The 24,754-nt window shown below is 46.6% G+C and overlaps 1 protein-coding gene across 2 annotated transcripts; it reads right to left on the bottom strand.

Moving 5' to 3' along the window:
- Positions 1-15,005: 15,005 nt before the first annotated feature.
- Positions 15,006-24,400, bottom strand: LOC112893243 (RNA polymerase II C-terminal domain phosphatase-like 4). 2 transcript variants are annotated; one of them, XM_025960454.1, is made up of 16 exons: positions 23,633-24,400; positions 22,040-22,113; positions 21,484-21,611; positions 21,090-21,270; positions 20,031-20,320; positions 19,438-19,626; positions 19,263-19,301; positions 18,223-18,942; positions 17,621-17,702; positions 17,412-17,542; positions 17,285-17,310; positions 16,557-17,156; positions 16,363-16,472; positions 16,135-16,286; positions 15,787-15,846; positions 15,006-15,651 (listed from the first exon to the last, which is right to left on the bottom strand). In XM_025960454.1, the coding sequence occupies exons 1-8, from the start codon at positions 23,842-23,844 to the stop codon at positions 18,403-18,405; spliced, it is 1,653 nt and encodes a 550-aa protein (XP_025816239.1). In that variant the 5' UTR covers positions 23,845-24,400; the 3' UTR covers positions 15,006-15,651; positions 15,787-15,846; positions 16,135-16,286; positions 16,363-16,472; positions 16,557-17,156; positions 17,285-17,310; positions 17,412-17,542; positions 17,621-17,702; positions 18,223-18,402. The 2 variants fall into 2 exon arrangements, with proteins under 2 accessions (XP_025816239.1, XP_025816237.1); XM_025960452.1 differs by having other exon boundaries at positions 17,621-18,942.
- Positions 24,401-24,754: the final 354 nt, after the last annotated feature.

The following is a 24,754-nucleotide window of genomic DNA, read 5'->3' as shown; positions in this document are numbered from 1 at the left end:
CGTGGCTCCTCAAGAATGATCTGCGCAATCTCGAGGAACAACTCAAGGAACAAAAGAAGGTGCACCAAGGTAAGCCCTTATTTCCCTCGAGTACTTCCACTTAACAATTTATCTTGGATTCTAAAAATATCTTCACCGTAGAGCTTAGGAAAATCTTAACATATAAAGAAAAGCTGCTTACTGATGTGAAGAATATGCTGTTTCACCGTAGAGATGATGTCGAGAGGCTGCAGAAGGTAATCGCCGACACTGAACAATAATTCGCCAACTGCCTTCAGCAGATCAAGACGTTGGGCGAGGAGAAGGAGCGGCGGCAAAAGGAGTTAGAGGACCTCAGGAGAGCCGCCAAGAAGCTTGTGGACATGGTGGATCCACCAGAAGAAGGCGAAGCAGGCGAGCGGCCCTTGCTGGAGCGACTTCTCGGAGCACCACAGAAGGTCGTCAAGTTCCTCACAGAAGCCCCGGTCGCGTGTGTCAGCCACGCTCTCGCCTTTGTAAAATCCTTTTGGCTGGAAGCTCAACTAGAAATGTTCACACAAGGAGTGGCTGCGGAGTGCACTGAAGAAGAATTCAATGAGTACCTCCAAGAAGCCCAACCGGTAGCAGAACAAATAGTAAAAAGTGTACTGCAGAATTAAGATGTAAAAAATAAGTACTCATTTCCTTGTATATATGTTCTTATTTGATGTCTCTACTTGTATGTGCCTCAACTGACTTGTCATCCAGTTTTAAAGGCTAAGTAGTAGACACTACCCCGGGTGCAGCGACCCTGGAAGTAGCCGTAGTAGCTCCGGGTAGGAACCCATCCAACAAGTTAGATTGAACCCAATCGAGCAGGTCCAACCAGTTAGGGAAGAATGCGAGCATCGTCGCGAGATTGCCGTGCTTATGGCAAGAAAAACGAAGCTACCCTGAGTGCAACGACTCTGGGTGTAGTTGAAATCGCTCCTCATGTGAGCGCATCCAACAAGTTAGGTATAAACCAATCGAATGGATCGAACTTGTTGGGAAAGAACGCGAGCATCGTCGCGTGGCTGCCGTGTTTATGGCAAGAAATCGAGATTACCTCGTGTGGTAGAACCAACCTAAATTACACCAGCTCAAGTACGCAAGTCCTCTCTCAAGGGCTCCAACGTACTTCAAACGGTGTAACCCCTTGGCCTGTCGGGTAACGTCCTGATAAACCACTGAATGCAGGATCAAACAAGGTACCTCGCATGAAGGCGAGTCCAGAGATACAGTTGCCATCATATTTTACATCACAGGCATTTATATTACAAGAGTTTCCAAAAGCAGCATAAGTTCCAAACTGATAGAAATTATTACCAACCAGTTTTAAAGTTTCAAGTTCATGGCAGCGGAATTTAAAATACGACAACTATATACGTTGCCAGTACGGACATCATTCTAAGCCATGGCATGACATCACTCATTATGATCAGTGTTGGCCGGGGATGGGTCCCACTCCACGGACCAACCATTAGGCAAAGCATAGGGCCAAGGCATGGGAAGGGTAGGGTCTTCAGGGACATTACCTGAAATAAAATCATATTGCAAGACTGAGTACTCTAATACTCAGCAAGGCTTACCCGGAATTAGGGTATACTTAGCCCATAACTAGACTATGAAGGCTTTGCAAAGGTTCTGGGTTTAGCTTTTGCTGAAAAGCAACAAAGAGTGGATCCTTAATTTCATATTTTAGCTTTCAGTTTCTAGTTCTTTTACCATTCTAGGTAAGCACCTATAACTACTCAAGCAAGGTAGAGCCTCTTTAAAGCACACCTCAGTATTACTCATCATAAGATTGCGCTTGTTACTCTATGTGGTAGAAGAATTAAGCAGTCTCAATCTTCGTGAGAAACGGACGATTCTGAATCGAATTTCAACCCTTGCAAGGTAAACCTAACTCACACGCTTGGAACACCAACAGGTCGCTCCGAAGCAATCGTTTGCCTTTCATTCCGGGTCGTGGAACAAAGCCACCACAAGCAACTGCAGGACCATACGCACATCCAATGTGCAAGACATACGTCTACAGCGCGACTGTATGATCGTATTCCCGTCTGCTCTACAAAACCTACTCCCACACGTTGGTGCGTGTAAACATAAAATAAAAGTCGAGTGGTGGGGGATGAGTCCACTTGCCGGGCCGATTGGTTACTAGGCTTACCGCTTACCATATTTCACGGCATGTGGCTAGTACTTTCAAACGCTTAACTGCCACTACCACACACTGTGACCTTAACCAAATTCATCAACACAGATGGGGTATCATTTCTTTCCAAGATACTACACATAACCCCGTCCGTCATCCTTATAGTGATTGCAGTATTGTAAGCAACAAATTCCTATATCGCGCGAGTGATAGGAAATCACTCGACTTCTACCGGTCCTATTAGCATAGCACTAATCGGACTCAGGTTCTAATATTCAGTACATCGGTTCTTATGAATATGCAACTAGGGTTTCCAGATAACTTCTAAGAACTTAATGCACAAGTATATATATAATATAGATTGTAGTGTAAATAAGGTAGTGGGTTTATGTCCGGGGCTTGCCTTCACTGGAGAGGCTGGGGTCAGAGACGTTAATAAATTCTTCCGAACTTGGGTTCAGGGCTTCAGTTAACCCTCCGACGACATTCTCGGGGTCTTCAGAGATTCCCACTTCGGGTTCCGGGAGAATCTGATAATCTCCGTCGGCGAGAAGCGTCGAGTCTACATGCGATGTAAACGACGCAGTTTAGAGAATGCATGGACTTTTATTCTATTTCACAATAAAGTTGCAATCCAACGAAATTAATATTACATACTAGCAAACAACACAATTTCCCTTCACTGGGCAGTCATTTATCGGGTATTAATTAAACTACTTAGTTACATTAAGTAACACGGGTGGTTCCCTTCACTGGGCATGAGGTAGCATGTTTGGTTATCTTAACAATTAAACTAATTACATTTAATAACTTTATTTATTTGACTAGCTAATTAGCTTTAATAACCCTAGGTTATTCTTTAATTATGGACCTACTTTGATTAATTAGGAATATAACAATATCATATCATGTCCTATTCATTCTGGTTGTTCTACACCTGATCATAGGTTGAGAATTTGTGGACATGTTACACTACTCAAGAACAACACCTAAAAATATTTTTATAATTTTTCATGAACTAGAGCTATTGTTCATGAATTTTCTTTAAATCTAAGCTTAAATTTATTGTTGAAGCTACATTATATTTCTGACTCTCAAACTTTTATTTTGGATTAGATATGCTAAAACAAAGCTAAGTTGAAATTTTCAGCTATAAACATGAAGAAATGCTTTTGGAATTAAATCATGAAACTCTTATTAACATAAAGCAAAGTTATCTAAACATCCTAGCTAGAGGGCTGTTCTAGGCTTCCAAATTTTACATAACTCTACTTATGGCATATATATTTCATGTTTCAAATTTGAGCTTCAGCACTGCTATGGATCAAAAGATCTAAGTAAAGTACCCCTTATCTACTAATTTAAACACAGCACAAAATACAAATTTTCAAACCCAACTGATTTGATATTTTTCTAAATTTTCTACAATTTTCTACATATTTTTGAAGTTCACAGATTTTAAATTGGGGGGCTTCTGGAATCTTGCAAGAGGGCCCTTAGAACTTTTCAAATCTTCACAAATATGCCCTTGGCTAGTCGGGGAAGAAGAGTAGGGAGATTGCCGACCAAATTCCGGCGAGGGGGTGGCGGGGGTGGAGAAGGGCTGGTCTACGGGCACCAAGAGCTTATGGCGCATTCATGAGTGGGCTTGGGAGGAAGAGGGGATGGCCGGAGGTGGGGTTCCCACGGCGGCCGAGGCGGCGGCGAGGAGGAGCTCGTCGGCGAGGGGCTTCCCGGCGAGGAAGGTGGCCAAGCTCTGGTCCAATAGCTGCAGCAGGAGGAGGGGAAGCTGTTGGGGTGGTCGGATTGGGCGGAGAAGGGGCGGAGGTAGGGGCTCAACGGCGACAGGAGCTCACCGGAGAGGAGGGGAACATCGGCGACCGGGCTTCGGTGAAGGATTGGCGTCGGGGTGGGGTCGTAGAGCTTTGGCATGGAGCGGTGAAGCTTCCTAGGTGGTCGTCCGGGACAATGGGGGGCTTGAGGTGGGAGCTCCGCGGTGACCAGGGGCTCGCTGGCGAAGAAGAAGGAGGCGGCGGTGGTGTTCGGGGCTCTGGATGAGTGAAGAGCAAAAGAGGGAGTGGAATGGGAAGAGAGGGAGCTAGTGAAGCTTTTGAGCCAGAAAAGAGAGGGCGAGGGAGCCTGCACGGGCAGTGCCACGGCGGTGGTGAGGTGGCGTTCGGCGGGAGCTCGGGCAAGAGAGGAGAAGGGCGTGGCAATCCCGCGGGAGGCCAGGGGAGGGGAGGCTAGGGCGGTGGCCGGCGTCCAAGTGACACGTGGAACGGCTAGGAGCTGGAGGTGGCGCCGGGGAGCGGTTGGAGCGACGGGGAGCGGTGCTGACACTGGCGGCAGAGAAGCAGAGCAGGGGAGCAGAGCAGGCGCCAGAGGAAGAAGAAGAGGGGAGGGGGTCCGAGGGACCTTGTTGGAATTTTCCTAAATCTCAGGGACTCCTCTGTGAAGTAAAATTTCCCACTGATCCAGAGCTCTAATGAGGAAATGATCAAAATAGAAGTTGTAGAGTTTTTCAAATCCTACAACTTTGCTTTAGGGCTCAAGTTCAGAAACCTAAAGTACAATACTTTATTTTACCATTTTGCACTCAAATCAAACTTAAATAAGTTTTGTCCTTATCAAGGTAAATTTCTTATAACTTTGGACCTAATTGCAAGTATTTATGACATGTCATGATGACTTTCACCTTTTTACATTTTGACCCTTGGTAAATTTGGATGTTACTTTTATACTTCAACTAATTTACATAAAAGGACTTGTACTTTCATAAATTTACACAAATACCCTTATTTTCATAACTTTGCTCAATTTTCACACAATTTAATCCACACCAAACATTCTTCCTATTGGCTTGCTCTATTTAAAACCTAGGGTGTCAAACCCCGAGTGCGACGACTCTAAGCGTAGTCAAAATAGCTCCTCATGCGAGCCCATCCAACAAGTTCGGTATAAACCAATCGAACGGATCGAACTTGTTGGGAAAAAATACAATCATCATCGCAAACGACCATCGAAGGTCATGGCAAAAGTCGATTCATATAAAGCAGGAACATGGCCGTAGCCTCTATCAAAACTTATAGTAAGAAGTCGATAAAACATGAATGTGGCCGGAGCCTCCGTCTGTTAACAGAAAAGTTTACATTCCGAATTTTGTGACACGTGGCCTCCAAATTGATTCGGAAGAAAAAGGCCGCCTAGGCGCCCGGAGAGCGGCTATCCCCGCACGCTTCCTCACAGGTAGAACTTGCGCAGATTCTGAATGTTCCAAGAATATGGGACATCTTGGCCTTCGGGGTATTGTAGTCGATACGACCCCGATCTTGTAACCCGCTTGATGATGAACGGACCTTCCCACCTTGAGTTGAGCTTGTGTAAGCCGGACTCATCTTGGATGCGGTGTAGGACCAGATCGCCTATATTGAATGATCGTTCCCTCATGATCGTGATATCGCCGGATCCCCTGTAGGTATCAAGCTGACTAAACAAGAGCAGTGTAGCGAGCCTCTTCGACAGAATCGAGCTCTAACTGCCTTGCTTCGTCCGCCTCGCCTTCATTGTACATTTCAACCTTTGAGGATTTCCACATGAGGTCGGCCGGCAAGATAGCTTCAGAGCCGTAGACGAGGAAGAATGGTGTTTGTCCTGTGGCTTTGGACGGCTGAGTCCGGAGCCCCCAGATGACATGTGGCAATTCGTGTATCCACTTTCCTCCTTTCTGGCTATTTTCGTCATAGAGTCGCTTCTTGAGGCCATCAATTATCATGCCGTTCGCCCTCTCGACTTGACCATTGGCCCTTGGGTGTGCAACGGAGACATATTTGATCTCGATGCACGCATTTTCATAGAACTCCTAGAACTGGTTGGCCATGAAGTTTGATCCCAAGTCCGTGATGATGGTATTCGAGAAGCTGAAGCGATGCAAGATACCGGAGTTGAAATCAACAACTCGATCTGGTGTGAGCTTGGCTATCGGCTTGTACTCGATCCACTTGGTAAACTTGTCGATAGCCACCAATACATGGGTAAAACCGCCTGGCGCCGTTGTGAAGGGCCCAATCATATCAAGGCTCCAGCAAGCAAACGGCCAGGATGGCGGTATGGTGATGAGACTGTGAGCTAGGACGTGGGATTGCTTACCAAAGAATTGGCAGTTTTGGCATCTCCGCACAGGATCCTCAGCATCGGACACTGTGGTGGGCCACCAGAAACCAGCTCTGTATGCTTTCCCCACCAGCATTTTTGAAGCTGCGTGGTTGTCGCAAACTCCCTCATGTATCTCCCGCAGTATGTCGTAGCCGTCTTCTTTCGTGACGCACTTCATGAGAACGCCTGAACGTGCGCCACGCCGGTAAAGCTTGTTGTCGACTAGGATGAACCCCTTACTTCTGCGCATGACACAAGCTGCCCCTGCGCTTCTTGCATCCATCCCCGCTGGTAGTCTTTGATCCCGGATGAAATCAATATAAGCCTCTCTCCAGTCCTCACCAAGCATCATAACCTCCCGATCAGGTTGTTGAGGGCCCGCATCGGTGGTTACCTACGGTGAGGACTTGATGGATGGTTGTTTTAACTCCTGGACAAAGACTCCTGCTAGAACCTGTGCACGAGTAGACCCTAGCTTGGATAGTATATCTGCGCCAACATTATGCTCCCGTACCACATGATGAACCTCCAAGCCAGAAAACTTATTTTCCAGCTTGTGCACTTCTTGTACATAAGCGTCCATCATCTCCTTGTTGCAGTCCCACTCTTTGTTGACTTGCTGAACAACTAGAAGTGAATCACCATATACAAGAAGTCGCTTGATGCCTAGTGATATCGCCAAACGGAGCCCTTGAAGGAGTGCTTCATACTCGGCTTCATTATTGGATACCTCCCAAAGGATCTGGAGGATGTACTTCAATTGTTCACCTCTTGGAGAAATAAATAGAACTCCAGCACCGCCACCATCGAGCTTAAGTGACCCACCAAAGTACATGGTCCAGTGCTCTGGCTTGTCGACTGAAGCTGGAATTTGATTCTCCCTCCACTCAGCCATAAAATCGACTAGAGCTTGAGACTTGATTGCAGTGCGTGGCTTGAAGTCGATAGACAAAGCCCCTAGTTCCACTACCCACTTTGATATACGCCTCGTGGCATCTTGATTATGGAGAATATCCGCCAACAGAAAATCCGTAATCACAGTGATCTTGTACTCGTCGAAGTAATGGCGCAACTTTCTTGATGTAATCAGAATTGTATATAAAAGTTTCTAAACTGCCAGGTATCATACCTTGGATTCAGAGAGTACCTCGCTGACAAAATATACAGGCCTCTGCACTCCAAATGCATGGCCTTCCTCGCCTCGCTCGACTACGATAGCACTGCTGACAACATGAGTTGTTGCCGCAATGTAGAGTAGTAGATCTTCTCCCGACAATGGTGTTGTAAGGACTGGAGGCGACTGAAGGTGATGCTTCAGGTCTTGCAAGGCTCGCTCGGCCTCCTCTGTCCAATGGAACTTGTCTTGGCACTTCAGGAGCTTGAAGAAGGATAGTCCTCTCTCCCCGAGCCGGGAGATGAACCTGTTCAGGGCTGCCATACAGCCTGTTAGCTTCTGCACATCTTTGATTGTGGCCGGAGCCCCCATATCGGTGATGGCCGAAATCTTCACAGGGTTGGCTTCAATTCCCCGGTTGCTGACGATGAACCCGAGCAATTTCCCTGATGGTACTCCGAAAACGCATTTAGTTGGGTTGAGCTTCCACCGAAACCTACGTAGTCTGCTGAACGTTTCTTCCAAGTCTGCAATCAGGCCGTCGGGATTCCTGGTCTTGATGACCACGTCATCCACGTAGGCTTCAACATTCCGATGGAGCTGATCAGCAAAGCACATCTGAATAGCGCGCTGATAGGTTGCTCCTGCATTTTTCAAATCAAAAGACATAGTTTTGTAGGCGTAAGTCCCGAACGGGGTGATAAACGCGGTCTTGATTTGATCCTCCTCCTTGAGCGCAATCTGGTGGTATCCTGAATAATAATCAAGGAAGCAAAGGAGTACACAACCTGTCATCGAGTCGACGACTTGATCAATGCGAGATAGCCCGAAGTGATCCTTTGGGCAATGCTTGTTGAGATCGGTTTAGTCAACACACATTCTCCATTCATTATTCTTTTTCCTTACAAGGATGGGATTAGCTACCCACTCTAGATGAATCACTTCTTTAATGAAGCCAGCCGTGAGGAGTTTAGCTATTTCCCATTTAATTGCCTCACGCTTGTCGTGAGCAAATCTTCGAAGGCGTTGCTTTTTGGGCACAGCCTGCGGGTGTACATTCAGACTATGCTCGATCAGTTCCCTGGGTACCCCTGGCATATCCGCTGGTTTTCACACGAATATGTCTCGGTTAGCCCAAAGGAAACTGACGAGTGTGAGTTCCTATTTCTCATCTAAGCCCGCGCCAATGACGGCGGTCTTAGATGAGTCACCCTCCTGAAGCTGGATCGACTTGAGGGCCACGTCACCAGTCGACTGGATGCTCGACTTACTGGCCTTTCTTGAAGGGATCTCCAACCCAGCTTGGGAGAGCTGCTGCACGGCCGCGAGCACTTCCTCTGAAGCATCTAGCACATGCGTAGTAAAAGCATATTGGATCGCCTCCTGATTGCAATCATATGACTTCTTCAGGTCGCCTCGGAGAGTAAGTACCCCACTTTGTCCTAGCATCTTAAGAAGCAGATAAACATAATGCGGCACTGCCATGAATTTGGCGAGTGCCGGATAACCCAGTATAGCATGATAAGAAGATTCGAAGTTAGCAACTTCGAATTTAATGAACTCGGTGCGGTAGTTCTCCCTCATTTCAAAAGTGACTGGAAGAACCACCGTGCCAAGTGGGTGCGCCGCATTACCTGGGACAATGCCATAGAAAGGAGACTTGCTTGGAACCAGCATATCCGTGAAGTCGAGACCCATCTTTCTCAAAGTGCTAGCGAAGATGAGGTTGAGGCCACTCCAACCATTGATGAGCACCTTGGTGAGCCTGACTTCTGCCACCACCGGGTCCAGGACCAGAGGGAACTTACCGGGCTCCGAAAAGCTTGTCCACTGATCGTCCCGGGAGAACAAGATGGGCACCTCTGACCAGCGGAGTGGTCGTGGTGCCGCCGACTCGAGGGACATGATCTCCCAGAGAGGCAGTTTTTGTTCCCGCCTGGAACCGAAGTCTCCATCTCCCCTGAAGATGATGTTGACGGTCTTTGAAGCATCCTGGAACTTCACATTGCACCCTTGGTCCCCTTGGTCATCATCTTCGGGTTCTTTGTCCACTGACTTCTTGTTCTTCTTGCCACCACCGGAATTGCTGAATGTCCTCCGGAGGTGGTAACAATCGATTGCCGCATGATTGGCATCTGGATGCCATGGGCATTTCTTCTGCAGGAGCTTCTCAAACTCCTCCTGCGTCGTCGACTTCTTGCCTCACGAGGGATGATCCACAGCCGTGATGAGATCATCTGGCTTGCGTTTTCGGGATGGACCCGAATAGTCCCGCTGGCTCTTGTCATTGCGGTTATCATGAGGATGCCTCAGATTGCTATCATTGCGCCGCGGGAACCACTCCCGCATCTTCTCTTCCTGCTCGGACCAGTCATGCATCATGTCATGAAGCCCCGCAATAGTCTTCGGCCTGTTCCGCCCAAAGTCCCTATAGATGCCTGGGTCGGTGATGCTGTTGTAGAAGCAGTCGATGATGTCCTCCTCCGAGATATTCGCAATGGTGGCGCGGACATCAAAGAAGTGGCGTGTATAGGACCGTAGGAGCTTGTTACGTTCCTATTTACACTGAGCAAAATCGTGACGAGTACCTGCACGAGCGATCGCCCCCTGGAAGTTGTCGATGAAGACCTTCTTGAGCCACTCCCAGGAGTCGATCGAGTTGTTGCTGAGGCTCTCCAACCATGTGAGCGGCGCAGGGTCCAAGGCCATCAGGAAGTAGACGACCTTAGTGATGTTGGAGCCCCCTGCGACTTCAATGGTGGTGGAGTAGCAACGTAGCCATTGCTGAGGAGCTTGCTTGCCATCATACTTGGTGATGCCGATCGGCTTGAAGCCCTCAGGGTACTTGTAGCTGTTGAATCGTGAGGAGAAAGCTGGAAAACGGTCGCTGCAGTCAGTACCTTCTGTCTCGACTTCTTCGCGTACTTTGCGCCTGGAATCGATCATGGACTGCGCATCGCGGCCTTCATTGATGTGCTGGCGCAGGTCTTCTGGAGGAGGCCGGTGATTGGCCTGTCACGGGTTACCCCCTGGAGGTGGCTGCTGCCTCCCGTCAGGGGCCTGACTCCCGCGAGCGTTGTCGTTGTTGCTGCGCTGAGGTCGAGGATGGTCGCCTGCCGTTCGACTGTGAGCCTGGCTTCGGCTCTCGCCCACGCGCTCCTCCCTGATGGTAGACGCTGGGTTTTGCTGATCCAGCTGGATTCAGGCCCTCTGTGTGTAACGAAGTGCTTGACGCACATTCGGGTCGTTACTGCGCTCGAGTATGGTCGTGACCCTGGCGATGTTGGCCACCGAAGTCCTGAAACCCCGCTCGCTTACGGCAGCGAATTTGGCATCAAGCTCGCAATGCATGGATCGCATGCGCTCATTGACCCTCCTTCGGCGAGCTGCACGAGCCCTGTTCCGGGTCCTCCGTGCCTCACGATCGGCGTCATTTTCATCACCGGCGTTGGCTGTGGCTTCGTCTTCGGAGACCGCATCAAATTCGACGATAGGCAAGTCACCATCATTCTCGTCTTCTTCCGCCATCAGCACCTGGCGTGAGATGAGCTCCTCAGAGCTCTCATCGACTAGTTCGGTCGACTCCACCACGGTGGCTAACGGCCTGCGCTCCTGAAAAGGCAAAGGCTCGAGGTGGGCCACAAGTCGGTCCTCAGCCTCGAGTAGATCAGAAGGTTTCATGCCCTTCCAATGCACGAGACGCCCCTCCGGGGTAGAGGTGATCATCAGATCGCTGGCACCAAAACAACCCGAAGCCCCCCGACGTGTGGTGGCTTCGGGCCCTCCAAGTTGGAGCAGAGAATCCAAGTCCTTCTCTAATGCGGAGAGGGACTCAGAGATGTCGGCCTCCTGGAGATCAGTGGCCAAATTGCGTAGACCGAGTCACGATCGGCTACGCGAGTCCTTAGATTGGAACGAGTCCAACCCAAGGAAAGTTGCTGCAGCGCCGGATGAAGTTGCGCCGGAAGCAGACTCCACCTCGGTCCTTGCAACGGATGCATGGATTGATAAGTCATCGAGAACATCAACGAGCTTGTCAAGGTCGCTGCGAGGACCCGCCGCGGGAGTTTTCGGCTTCATGTCGACGAGGAATCGACGGAAACTGCCCGCACCATCTACGATGCAGACCCACGAGCCAAAAACAAATGTCGTGCCCTGAGAGGGAACTGACCTGGTGAACTGGAAAGATGCCATCGAGTTCGCCGGTGGATCTTCGATGCGCTCCCCTACCTGGCGCGCCAGCTGTCGGTGTTTTACCGGCTGCCCACCGAGGGGTATACCCAAGGTGGTAAGTTTAGGTGAGGAGACGCCAAGATCAGGAACTCGAAGGTGCAAGGAACACAAGATTTAGACAGGTTCGGGCCGCGAGGTGCGTAATACCCTACGTTCTGTGTGGTGCTTTGTATTCCCTTGGATGTAAAATGATCTGTCTTGAGGGGGTCCCTGCCCCCCTTATATATCCGGGAGGTCAGGGTTACATGAATCCTAACCAACACTAGCCGGGGAATCGTAACCGAATACAACTCGAGTAGATTCCTTCTGTACCGACTAGTTTTATCTCCTACTCAAACGAGTAGAAAACAACTTAAATAAGAGATAAAGCTGGCTTTATCTCTTAATCCTATTTAAACTACATTATGTACACAGCCCCGTAGCCCTAGGTCTGACAGCCGCCTCAACTACACCACCGCGGAAGAAATTTCGGAGGATGCCGAAGTGCTCATGGGTACGCTTCTCATAAATCCCATCCCGCCATTGTTCTTTTCTATTCCAGAGCAACTCTTTCTTTCATCAACAAGAAGTTCATGTTGCATAGTAAACTTCAAATGCAAACCCCACAACTACCATACCATATAGATTCACCGGGTGTGAAAATCATCTCTAAACACTTTGTAGATAAGGTTCCAATTCTCATTGAGGGAGCTACCTTTCAAGCTAATCTTCTCATCCTAGACAAGTTAGGTTTAGATGTAATCCTTGGAATGAATTGGTTGGGTAAACATGATGGGGTTATCAAATGTGATAGGAGGATGAGTCCCGATCTTCCGAGAGGTACGGTAAACTTGATTGGTGGAGAACTCGATGTTGATAAACTAAGGCTCCGAACGAACAGAACCTCATAATCACTACACCACTGCTCCGTTGGATATCACCCGTGTTACACGGATGACCTCGCCACGAAGGCTTATCCCTGCAAGAGCAATCAAGAACACAAGCAAGAATAGGAGATGCAATCAAACAAATTTGGTTACGAGATGGGGTCTCACAAACCGATGAACGGTGACACTGTTTGATGGCAAATTGACTCTAAGCAAAACCGAAACCCTAATGTGGCGATGGCTACTGAACAAAAAGGAGTTAGGGGCATGCAAGTCCCCTGGACGCAACCCTAATGGGTTCCAACACGGTACACGGGCCAACAGCCCAACAGACAGTGACAGCACTCTGACAGATTCTGAACGTCCACTTGTGTCGATGATTTCCATCGTCTCAGAAGGAATTTTGAGGTGTGACCTGTGCCATTAGAAGCTCTATGAAATTCTGGTTCCAACCGTATATAGAACATCCAAATCCGACTCCGTACGTGTCCAGGGCGTCAATTTTGGTGAAGTCAGATTCTGTAATTCGAGGTGGAGTATGTGTGAGCTCTCATCTTATTAATAAATCTTGTTAATAATAATCAGTGATTTGTTTAAAAGATGTTAAATTGGATGGTTCTTGCACCCCACCAATGCTGGCGCAGCCGCCGACATGCTGGGCAGCCGCGCATGTGCTGGCCGTGGTGGGCGAGCAGATGAACCTATGCGCGTGTGTGGGTGCGCGCACGCGGCGGGAGGGGAGGGGCAGGGGGGGCGTCCGGAGCCCGGAGGCCACAGCGAGGCGGGTCGGGCCGACGGGACGCAGCGGCTGTGCCGGATGCCGATCCATGTGCGATCATTTTGACCTTTCCTGTCCAAGAAGGCAGGCCATTGTGGAGTGGAGTGGAGGGAGGGGACTCCCTCAGATTTGGACTGCCGCTGGGCATGTGGCTTCTGTTGATTTTACCGTGGTCCTTTTTCCGCACGCACCGAGGGCAACAGCCGCGAACACAGGTGTCTATCCATCAGGCACCAGGGTTCGCGTGCACGGGAAACTAGCTCCATAAATCTGTTATTGCTCTTTATAATGCGAGCAGAATTACTTGAACAAGAACAGTTCTACAGGTGCATTTAGGCTTTAATGACGGGACGTCAGGTCTAGAAAAGTGTTCAGGATAATAGCCCTGCTAATGGGGTCAAACCCACCCCTAACCCGCCCCTACCCACCCTACCCACAGCTAATGAAATATTATAACCAACCAAACCCGATCCATAAATTTAATCAATCTGCCCGCTCCAACCCGCACCACCCGGTGCTGGATGCCTATGGGTTATGACAATATAGAGACTAGAGAGAATGCAAGCAGGAACAAACTAATGCATCACCAGAAACATTTAGCCTCTGCCAAGATTAAACATCGTTTATAGTTGTTACATGCCGATTATTGCAGAAGTCTGTGGCCTTTTGGGTGTTGACGTTTTGTGGACACTAGCTGTCTTTTGGTTATAAACACGAGCATCAAGGGGCCGTCGACTCTCTGGGTGCCACCTCGTCGGACATCGATCTTCAGCTACACGCTCCCACCTCCAGCACAGCGGCGGCAGCGACGATGGCAATGGACGCGGCTGTGGCTGAGAAGAGCGGAAACGACACCGGAGCGGCCAGGGGAGCTGCGCAGGCGGGGAGCGTCGTTCCCGGTTCCAGCGAATCTGCGTGTACTACAGCTGCGCCAAGGGCCGGAAGCCGTCGTGGTCGCCGTCGAGCTCAGCAAGTATCCATTTTCGCACAGACAGCAAGAGCGGCGACGGCGGCGGACAGCCAGCTGCGGTGGCGTCCTCCCCATGGGGCCATGAAGCTGTTTGCTTTCGTGAGGCGCGCGCGCCGGCCGCAGCGCCCGAGGACGCTCGAGGACGCAACGACCGCGGCGCCCGAGCCGCGGAGGCCGTCGTCTTCAGGTTCGACGTCATGGAAGCCGACGCTGGCGCCATCTCCAAGGACGCCGTGCTGACTGCGGCGTCGGCGGTGACGAAGGCGCAGGCGAAGCCAGCCTCCGCGGCGAAGGCCAAGGCGAGGTCGCCCCGTCGTACGAAGTCAACAAAGAACCATTCCAACCCGCTCCGACCCGTCTCGACCCGCAAATTCAGACGACCCAACCCGCTTCGACCCGCTAGCCTGAATAACCCATCCCCACCCATTCAAACAACGCCCACTTGAGAACAGGCCCCGAAATACCCATGTCCACCCGCCCCACTAGCAGCGCTGCAAGATAATGCGTGTTTGACGTCACCATCACACAAAATTCACGGGAAAGCAGAAGGGAGAATGTTTCTCGCACCTCTGGCGACAAGACGATGTGCCTGAATTTATTCTCATCATCGCTATGAGCCTATGATGAAAGGACCTGCGAGTCTATTCGGATAGCAGCATTTCACACCATGTGCTGTGTATGACCACATCATAGCAACCTTCACCTGAACCTTTTTCAGTGCTGGACCATTTGCAACCTTGAAGTCACAAGAGTCCGTTTGCGATTACTAAAAGATAATGTAGTTCAACTGGGAGCCAGTACCTGAAGCAGGTAAAGCTACAATTGTTTGCATACACTGTCGCAGACCTTCACCTAGAATTGTGCCATAATCAAATAGACTGATCTGATGTCGAGGTTCAAAACAGACATTGATCTGATTTTGTCTTTACAATACCAATTCAATAGTGTCCACATTTCAGGGGGAAAGAAGGTTTCCACTGGGGGATCTGCCAGTGTGAGAGTTGAAGTTCAGAATAGAAAATCTCTGGTACATTTTGCTTGCAAAATCGAATAGGCTACATTTCTGTAGCTTCCGAGGAACTTTACTTAATGTTCAGAAATCTAATACATTAACACTGTATAACATCAGACAACCCTCCCAGAGTTACTAACAGACATAAATTCACAGATCTCAAGTCCACAGGTGTACGATGAGTCGAGCTTGTGGTGAAAACCAACACTACGAAACTGATGGGTGAAGGAAACATTATTATTTTCAAACAGACATTATCAAAGAGTGAGGTGCACTTAAAAAGGAGCCCATAAGGCACATGTAGGTGCTTGATCCTGCATTTACGGGAGTCAAATGAGTTCCTTCCTCCCCTACATCATCATTTCCTCCCCCTGATGATAACAGGTTCAAATCCGTAACATGGATGAATGTTGGATGCACTTTTTAACTTCTTATTTCATGACTCGCACTAAATTCACTTAAAACACGGGAAGACTGAAAATGGAAAGTCTATTTCTGTTGTTTACCTGTTAGACGCTTTTCGGAAGGGCATGAGGTCCATCTTCCACTATCCTAAATCGTGTATCCTGTATAAGAAGCATATTGAAACTTCATTATGTGGAGAAAGAGTTCGAGCAGAATATGATATTCATAAAAGGTTATTATGCAGCAACATTTGATAAGTTTGCCACAAGGATTATGCATCAAATAAAGTTGCACATCACCAAAGTATATTTGTAATTTTGGAACTTCCAACCATTTCCAAAATGACGCAACAGAACAGCATCCTTAGGACACATGTAATTCAGAATCTTCTAAAAGTAACGGGAAAAAGTGCATTACAAAGTTGTTACAACCTAGTTGATCTACATTACCTTTTCTAGCTTGTCCTTCATTGGTGTAGGCACCAGTATCTTCTGAACACAAAGCCGCTGGAGAACACGTTGTTCAAGCATAAACTGATACTGAACATCACTGTTGTCTGGTGACACACTTGCTATGATCTTCTTCTCAATCCCCACCTCCTCTAGATAGCAGAAAACATATTGACATGATGACATGGCTTTTTGAGAGAGAAAGCTATGGGGAAATGAGCAATGAACCTCCAATGAAAGGAGATTGGAACATTGCATTTAGTTTAGAATGATCTCCAACATCATGAATCTTGCTTCTCGAATGCATTGGAGCTTTGAAGTCAACGCCAGGATTGTCTCTAGTAATGGACAACGAGAGAGCCTCCAGTAAATCTATGAAACATACAACTTAGAAAAAGAAAATTGAGGGGCACAGTACTTACAGCTTTTCTCCTGTTACAGGTCTAACATGAGTTTGAACTTGGAACGATTCTGCTGAGGTTTCCTGAAGACAGCTTAAGTTCGCAGGAATTTGTGTTGCTGCTGCTGAAGTTTCCTTCTGCGCTTCAGAACAATTGGACACTTCTGAGCCATTAGAACTTGTTTCAGTTCCATTCATCTCATTTTTGTGATCTGCAGAGATCCGATGTGTTTCTGTCAACAGCCTTTCTCAGACGCCTCAATCTTGACTTCATTCTTACCACCACTGCTTTTTCTAGCAAGTAGACCACTAAACTCAAGATCGCCCCGAAAAGTGTCATTACTAACATGGATACCCCAATTGGAAAATTTCTCGTTAAGTGATAAACGGCAGCTCAGCTCTTGAGTTCTTGGCCGCTCAGTAACACTTTCTGGACAATAATTTGTTCCAAATATCTTCTGATCTGCTGTTCCTTTTCTACCCACCTTTTCTGGATTGTTAAATAGTGACCTCCCATGAAGATGTGCATCCATATCTGGAATATCTAGCTTATCCAAGCTTATATGAAACTCATCCTTCTGGTTCATCTCATTCTTTACTGATGGTGATGGTTTCTTCATTGCTTTAAACCCAAAAAAAGGGAAGGTCAAGACATAGGTTTTGCATATGTAAACCCTAGTCCACTAGGAAATGCACCCCATAAAGAGCCTTTGATGAAGATAAAAGAAGTCAAGAGTAAAAATTACTGACCTGCAGCAGACAAGCATGATTCTTCACTGCAAAGAACAATTTTGAAGGGATCAGCAAGAAAATTCCTAGTAATTTTGCACGACATAAAAAATAATTATGGAACCAAGAGCCTAAAACCCATTCATACACAGATACAAGTAGATTCTCCAAATCCTTATTGGGCTCTTCCTTTTCTCTGAATCATCTACAGTGTCGAAAGACCAAGCAGAAGCATCAAAAGTGCCATTTGAGTTGAAGATTTTCTTACTTGGTGGGTGCCTGACAAGAATGACAGAACGATCAGAACCATTGTATAAATGTAATAATGTAATGTGCATGAAGCTTTAGTATGCTTACCTTTCCCATTCAAAAAGTCCAGTGCCCTCATCATCATCCATCAATGAATGATCATAAAACAGGTCATGTGATGATGGAATTCCTAGGACGAACATCGCAATTAAGAAACACAAAGATCTCAGAGCAGAAAAAAGGACAGTCATGATTTAATGACAGTAAGACAAGTGTAAAAGGAAAGCATACTGCTAGGCTGACTTAGTCCACAATGTAACAGATAAAACAAAGAGAATACACCACAAATTCCATGTATCTCATAGATGTCAGAAGAAAAGCAGAACTACAAGAATGCTGAGCACCATTTTACAAGTCTGCTAGGTGGCTGGTGGCAGATGAACTAAGAACAGGTGAAGCAACTTTCCAGCCGAAGTTTGGCACCTTGTGCACAAATCCAGTCATTTCAGATATATCACAAGAAAAGCAGAACGGCATGATTGTGGAACACTGTTTTACAAGCCTACTTCGACCATGCTAGGTGGGCTTGTCACTGATAAACTAAGTAAATGTAAAGCAGGTTTTCAAAACCAAGTTGGACACCATGCCAGAGATCAGTAATGTTCTAGTAACCACATCAATTTCCTTAAACTTCTGTAGTGTCATCATACCAAAAGTCATATGGCCGGAGGCCCAATCAGTATCTCAGGTCAGCAGCAAAATTTCGTGTGGACCAGTTTTAACATCCTGGACCTGCACGAGCGGGTAACAAAAGCAATCTCCGCGGTCCGTCCCCACAAACCTGCACACGCCTACACTGTATGTCAGACACCTTTCGAACCCTACAGAGCTTACAAGTCAGCAGGACCTGTAGCAGTAGTTGCCACAGCGTTTTCTTTGGTGTCATCCTTCTTCTGGCCGTCTACATCATTTCCATCTTGATCATTGCTCGTTTCATTCTGGCCAGCTACGTCATTTTCTTTCCTATCGTTGCTCGTTTCCTTCTCGCCAGCTACAGCATTTTCTTCTTTATCTTTGCTCGTTTCCTTCTGGCCAGTCACAGCATTCACTTTATCTCTGCTCTTTTCCTTCGGTGGAAGGACAGGAAAATCTTCCTCCGGTTGTCGGTGCCATCGGAAATTGGCGGCTTCAATCCAGCGCGGGTGGACCAAAAACTTCTTGTTGCCTACAGCCCAGCGGGCCTTCTCTGTTCCCAGATCCACAGCCACGACATGGGTCACTGTGGAATCCACGTCTGTGGAGCAAACGGCACCCAGATGCTCGGCCATCTTCCACATCATCTGCTCCTGTGGGTGAGCGTTGTTCGGGAACACCCGACTGAAGACTAGTTTGCAGCCTTTCAGTACTTCTTTCCGTACCGTCTTGATCACCTGCATTCAGAACACAAACACAAGCAACCAATTGCAAATCAAATCTGTAAGACATGGTATGTTGCACGATTTGTTAAAGAAGTTTTAGTTCAGTCATTTTAAATCTGATTACCACAACTGTATTTGTTAGTACAAATAATTTTAAATTATTTTCATTACCAATAAACCCTATCCATCAAAATTATTTTGGCAGGTGAAAGTGATCATGTCCACAATCCACAAAATGGTGATGGCAACTAGTGCAAGTTAAAGAACAATGGGTTATTTGTAATATAAAATATCATAATACACGAAGGGTGACTGTACGTTTAGTGGCCTACCTGTCTTACATCCTGTAAAGAAAGATCAGTTTCAGCAGCCTACAGGAGAGAAGTACAAGAACAAATGGTTAGACATAAAACATACTTTCGTGCTAACAGATTCAGTTCTACTGGCAGGAAGAGACTAAAGAAAGAGGAATAAAATGTCACAAAACTATGTACTTAAGCCACAAACCGTGTCAAAGAAAATCGCATGTATGCGCTTCAAGACATCTAAAACTGTAGCCAAAGCACCATCAATCTCCCTTTCATCTTGCATAGACTCCGACAAAGATCTAACACCAAAACCAAATTGGCGGCAGCTTGAAGCAAAGTAATGATATCTCTCCATCAGAATTAGATTTTCTTTATGATTCTGCCAGACCTGGAAAAAGATCATTTTGAAGCTGGCTAAATATAAATGACAAATTACAGCACAAGCAAGATATTATACTCCAACCCAAGGAATAAAAGGCTCCTACCAGCTTCTAGACATTGAAAAGTGAAATCATTATGGTTTGATAAATGTGCACGGATGTTTCTACTGTTAGGTTTATATGTTGGAAGAAAACAGGAAACACTGCAGTAGCTACCCAGGAAAACTAAACAGCAACCAGAGTATTTTACAACAGGACATTAAGATGTAGCCTGACCAATGAACTCATGAAAAATAAAATGAATTTATTTGAATTTTTTATGCATGAATTAAAGTTGTTCCAAATTAGGTTGTCCTGTTGTATAGAAAATGCACATAGTTGCTGAAAATAGCCATTTAACGATAGCACTTACATATTCAGTGTCATCAAGAATCACGGCAACACTTTCAGCCCCAAGAATCACATCAAGACCTTTCTGATGTCGCTGAGTGCAATCCGAGTTCGAAATCACTTTTGAAGGAAAATAGACATTAGTAGGGTCAAGAAGCTTTGCTATTTCAATTGCATAAGCTTTGTCACCCATGGTGTATATATACATTTCAAACATATTGCTTGCTTCTTTCAAAAATTTACGGACAAATGGTCTCAACTTTGTCAGCATCTGCATTGAATCTAGCGTGAAGATGCTTCTGTCCGGATCATCTGCATTTAGTACATGGACATGAGGGGTTCACTTTCTATGTTTTGTATTCATGGATAAGCAACAACGGTTTCAGAAAAGGATCAAAGGGAATGAAACAAAGACCGGGAAGATACCATTAAAAAATCTAGCATGCATTACAACTTAGTAATCATGTAAAATCTGTTGATCCTATTAGTAGTCTGCTAAATGGGATCAAAGTTAGAAATGAATTACCAAATAATGCTAACTGCACCAAGCCAAAAAAAATGTGTCTAATAACAAATAATTTAGGTACTAGAGGGGCATAATGTCCTTAATAACATCAATCTAACAAAAACCACATTGTGCAGGAGACAACAAAAGCATACAGACTGTCATGAGTAGTGGCATTTAACTTCTATTTTCTACAATGATGTGCTATGCTTATGTAAATGCACTGGCTCTGCATCAATACATAACATACATTCCAGTCCAAATTCAGACATGCATGCCATATTTTCCTTTTTATTGAACCAACATTAACAAGTATTTTCAAATACAATTATGTAAATATTAGATAATACATATTGCAAATTTATGATGGCATAGAAGTGTAAGAGAATATATTTACTCATGCCATTCCCCTATGGATTCTAATACTTTCAAGTAAATTAGTGTAAAAATGAAGTAGACTAAATATATCATAACAGCATACTAGCATATCTATAATTGGCATCAGAGGTGGTACCTTATGGTAATAAAATATACATTTACAAAAGAAACTACATGTTCTCGAAACCAGTCTATTACCTTTTAGAGCAGCTGTCCGAATACCCAACTCATTTTCAGCAGAAGAAATATCTTGGAGTTTGGTTGAGTTGATCAGTGTATGATCCAGGTCTAAAATAAGCACTAATTTTCTTTCACGCAGCAGATTCTTCAAATCAGCGCCACGTAATCTGTCGATTTCTGAAGTACCTAGCCTCAAGCCCTGCATTTTTAGAATTCTCCTAAACTTGTAAGACTGTTTGGAGACAGGGCACTATGCAAGTAAAACTGGAAACAAAAAAATAAATGGGAATACAGTGCTAACAATAGTCCAAGAATGTGCATTATAAGCCAGGCGCAATAATGAAACACCACACTCCTGAAATCTATGTTAAAATACTCCTAAAATTATTTGTTGCATCTGGTTTGACAGTACCTTGTGGATGTAACCAAAAGCAACTCCTGAAACATCTTCCTCATCTTGTGGCTTGCCACATCTAAAGCAAAGTCCACCAAAATATCCAGGATGTGGACATAACTTAACTTCAACGTTTTTAGATGGACCTGATAAAATATATATTCAATAATTCAACATGCCATCTATCAAACATGGACCATTGGACATTCATTATTCAATAAATGATGAAGTAAGCCTAAGGCAATTGTAACAGAAGAAAGAAAGAAAGATACTGAAAATTTTGGGGATATCATGAAAAATATAATAGTCCCTGCAGCCGGATAATTTGGTGTAAGAAAATCAGAAATATAAATGACTGATAGTGAGTTGTACCCTAAAACTTTGAACAAAAATGTGAAATGGCAGCCATTTGTTCCATTAGTGCATTCAATGCAAAAGGATAGCCAGCCAATATGCAACACAATGCAGCCTAAAGTGAAAAGTATATCTTTAAACACACCTAAAAATACGTAAATATGTCCTCTTTAGCTGCTAACTTACAAACAGATTTGCAAAGTGAGGCTAACAAGCATACCAGTGGCAATTTTGTCAGGCCTAATTGATATTCCTTGATCTTGGCGTTGTTCCTCCACTCTACGCCTTTTAGCACTGCATTTTGCATGCAGTTGACAGCAATCAGATACACATTACAAAATCTACAGAACAAGTCACGATTAGTTCATACTTAACACAACTTCATCCCATGAACTTCTTCTCTTCCTTTCCCCGAATACTAGGATGCTCTCCCCATCACCCATCACTATCCTCAATGATAACTGAACACTCTTACTACCCAGCATGGAAGGCCATCACACTTCATACAAGTTGTATTGCAGTTAAACATCTGACACAGAATTTTTACAGATGCATGGTTTTTTATACCATAAATACCTCCATGATACTGTAACTGCTCATTTACGGTTCTGTTTCACATCACATTTGTCTTTAACATCAGAAATTTGAATTTCATGTGAACTAGTGATCTAACAGGTAACAACCATTTGGATGGATATTGAACATCAGAAAATCAAGCGCAAACCAGCAAAGGGCAGGCGCCTAGCCTGCCTAGTCACTAGGCACCATGAGCAACCAGTGCCTAACTTCTAGCAAACTGACTAGAATTCAATGATTCTACCTGGGCCTATTTGGATTAGAAGGGATGGACAAGGACTTAGACTATTAAACTAAATCCTAATTCATAAGTATGTGTCTTCCTACTCCAGCACACGCCAAATTTACAACTACCAGGCCCCAAACTAAAAACAAGGGAAGGGGTCTCTGAAGTAACACGAGTTTAGATCAAAACCCAAGAAAATCATGCAGATGGACCAGACAGTGGCTAGGAACACCGGAAGGTATGTTTGCAAATAGGCCTTGCAGCAACAAAGCACACGGGAGTTCTATGATTTACCTCATAGATAGGATGAAATTGTTGTCACTAAGCAGCAGAAATTTTTTGTTAGCTCGAAGTTTCTCCAAAAAATGATATCATAAAAGGCTTACCTAACAAAAACCCTCCCAAAAAGTCCCCAGGTTATGTTTATTTGGAAGATTTCTGGTGGAAGGACTGCAGCACATGCTAGTATACCTTGTCCTAGTTTTAGCTTGTGATAGCATAAGCTGAAGATGCAACTTGCATACCGCAAGAGGACAAATGTCTTTACAGTTCCCGCACATGGGATTGTAAGACAGATCAATGCTATCAAATCAACTGGTTACACAAATTTCAGATTCCACATTTCACATAATATAAAGTTCGACTGAATAATCAATATGATTCAGTGTGCTCAGTACAGGAGCAATACAAAATTCTAGTAAACCCTAGAGGGGGATAAAAACTCTCAGAATCACAATAGCTGATCCACCCAGTCTAACACACTACGATGCAAGTTGTAAGGAAGCAAAAACCCTCGAGCATATGCCTACGCCTTTACCCAATCAAGCACGGAACCCTAATAAGCTCAAACGGAGGAAACTCTACTCTTCCCTACTCCAGCAAAGAAGCCGATCATCTAACTCTAAATGCACGTGGAATCAAATGCTGCGATCGCGTAGCTGGAGCTGCCAAACCCATGGGGCCGTCAAATGGTGAAGTGAGAAGAGGGGGTAGCGGGCAGGCGGTGCTTACCCGTTCTGTTCTGGTACTTCAACTTCCACCTCCTCCTCTGAATCCTCCTCCTCGCCCTCGTCGTCGGTGGTGAGCGAGGCGGAGGAGGGGTCGCCGGGGAAGGCGGAGTCGGCGCCGGAGGCGAGCTCGAGCTCGGCGTCGAGGAGGGCGGCGAAGTCGTCGCTTCCGCTCGACGACGATGGGGACGGCGACGGCGCCTCAGCGAGGCTCATGGCGCGGCGCCGAGGGCACAAGGGAAGGAGCTCGTTGGGAGGGTGGGTGGGGAACGGAGGAGCCCGAAGACGAAGAGGCGAAGAGGCGGAGAAACAGCAGGAACAAGGGATGGGAAACGAAAACGGAGAGGAAGCGAGGTGGGCTTTTCTGGTTCTGTCCAGAGTAGCGGTAGTGTGGCAGCAAGTAAATTACTTGTTCTCCCCAAAATAAGCCCAACGGCCGCGGAGTCAAGAGAGATTTCTTTATCTTTTTCTTTCTAAAGGAGGGGAGCGGCGGCGCAGCCGGTCGCGCGCGAGGAGCGGCGGCGCTGGGCAGGGAGCGACGGAGCAGGACCAGCCACGGGCGGGGATGGGGCCTGGAACCGGCGGTCGGGCGGCCGCGGCCGGGGCCGAGCAGCGCCGGCGGCCGCGGCCGGGAAAAGGGAGGCGCCGCGCCTGCGCCTCGGCGGCCGCGGTCGGGGACGGGGACCGGCGGCGCTTGGGCGGCGGCGGCCGGGGACGGGCGGGGACGCCTGGGGAGCCGCGCGACGGTGGATGGACACGCCAGGGAGCGGGGGCGAGGACAGGAGAGAGATGGAGGGCATCGACCGTCGAGTGGCATATCGGTGTATCTTTGAATTGAATATGGGCAGAACGGTAAATTCACGGCCCAGTACTGCCCTGCTCCAGCTTCCAGGAATCCGTGCCGACTCTGCTCCGTTTGGAAGCTCATCAGCTTCTAGCTTCCGGATTCTAAAAATCTTGCTGGATCCAAACAAGCCCTACTTGGAAAACACATGGATCAATTTTTTGTTTCGCAGTTTCGCAAAATATAATAAAGACACAGACCCTCGTATACCTGCATGCATACTTATCTCAAAATACACACACATAATCCTACCCTATAACCACATCCGAGATACCGAGCAGA

Source organism: Panicum hallii, chromosome 5 (genome assembly GCF_002211085.1).
Source record: "Panicum hallii strain FIL2 chromosome 5, PHallii_v3.1, whole genome shotgun sequence".
In the NCBI taxonomy this organism is placed as follows: domain Eukaryota; kingdom Viridiplantae; phylum Streptophyta; class Magnoliopsida; order Poales; family Poaceae; genus Panicum; species Panicum hallii.
This window is presented reverse-complemented; position numbering and strand designations above follow the sequence as displayed.

What these genes read in the sequence shown, in the direction of transcription:
- LOC112893243 (XM_025960452.1), bottom strand. Translation starts at nt 23,844, where the DNA reads ATGAGCCTCGCTGAGGCGCCGTCGCCGTCCCCATCGTCGTCGAGCGGA. An exon ending in GCCTGACAAAATTGCCACTG is followed by an intron (nt 21,612 to 22,039) that starts GTATGCTTGTTA and finishes ATATTTTATCAG; the next exon opens with GTCCATCTAAAAACGTTGAA. An exon ending in TTCTTGATGACACTGAATAT is followed by an intron (nt 19,627 to 20,030) that starts GTAAGTGCTATC and finishes ATCTTTTTCCAG; the next exon opens with GTCTGGCAGAATCATAAAGA.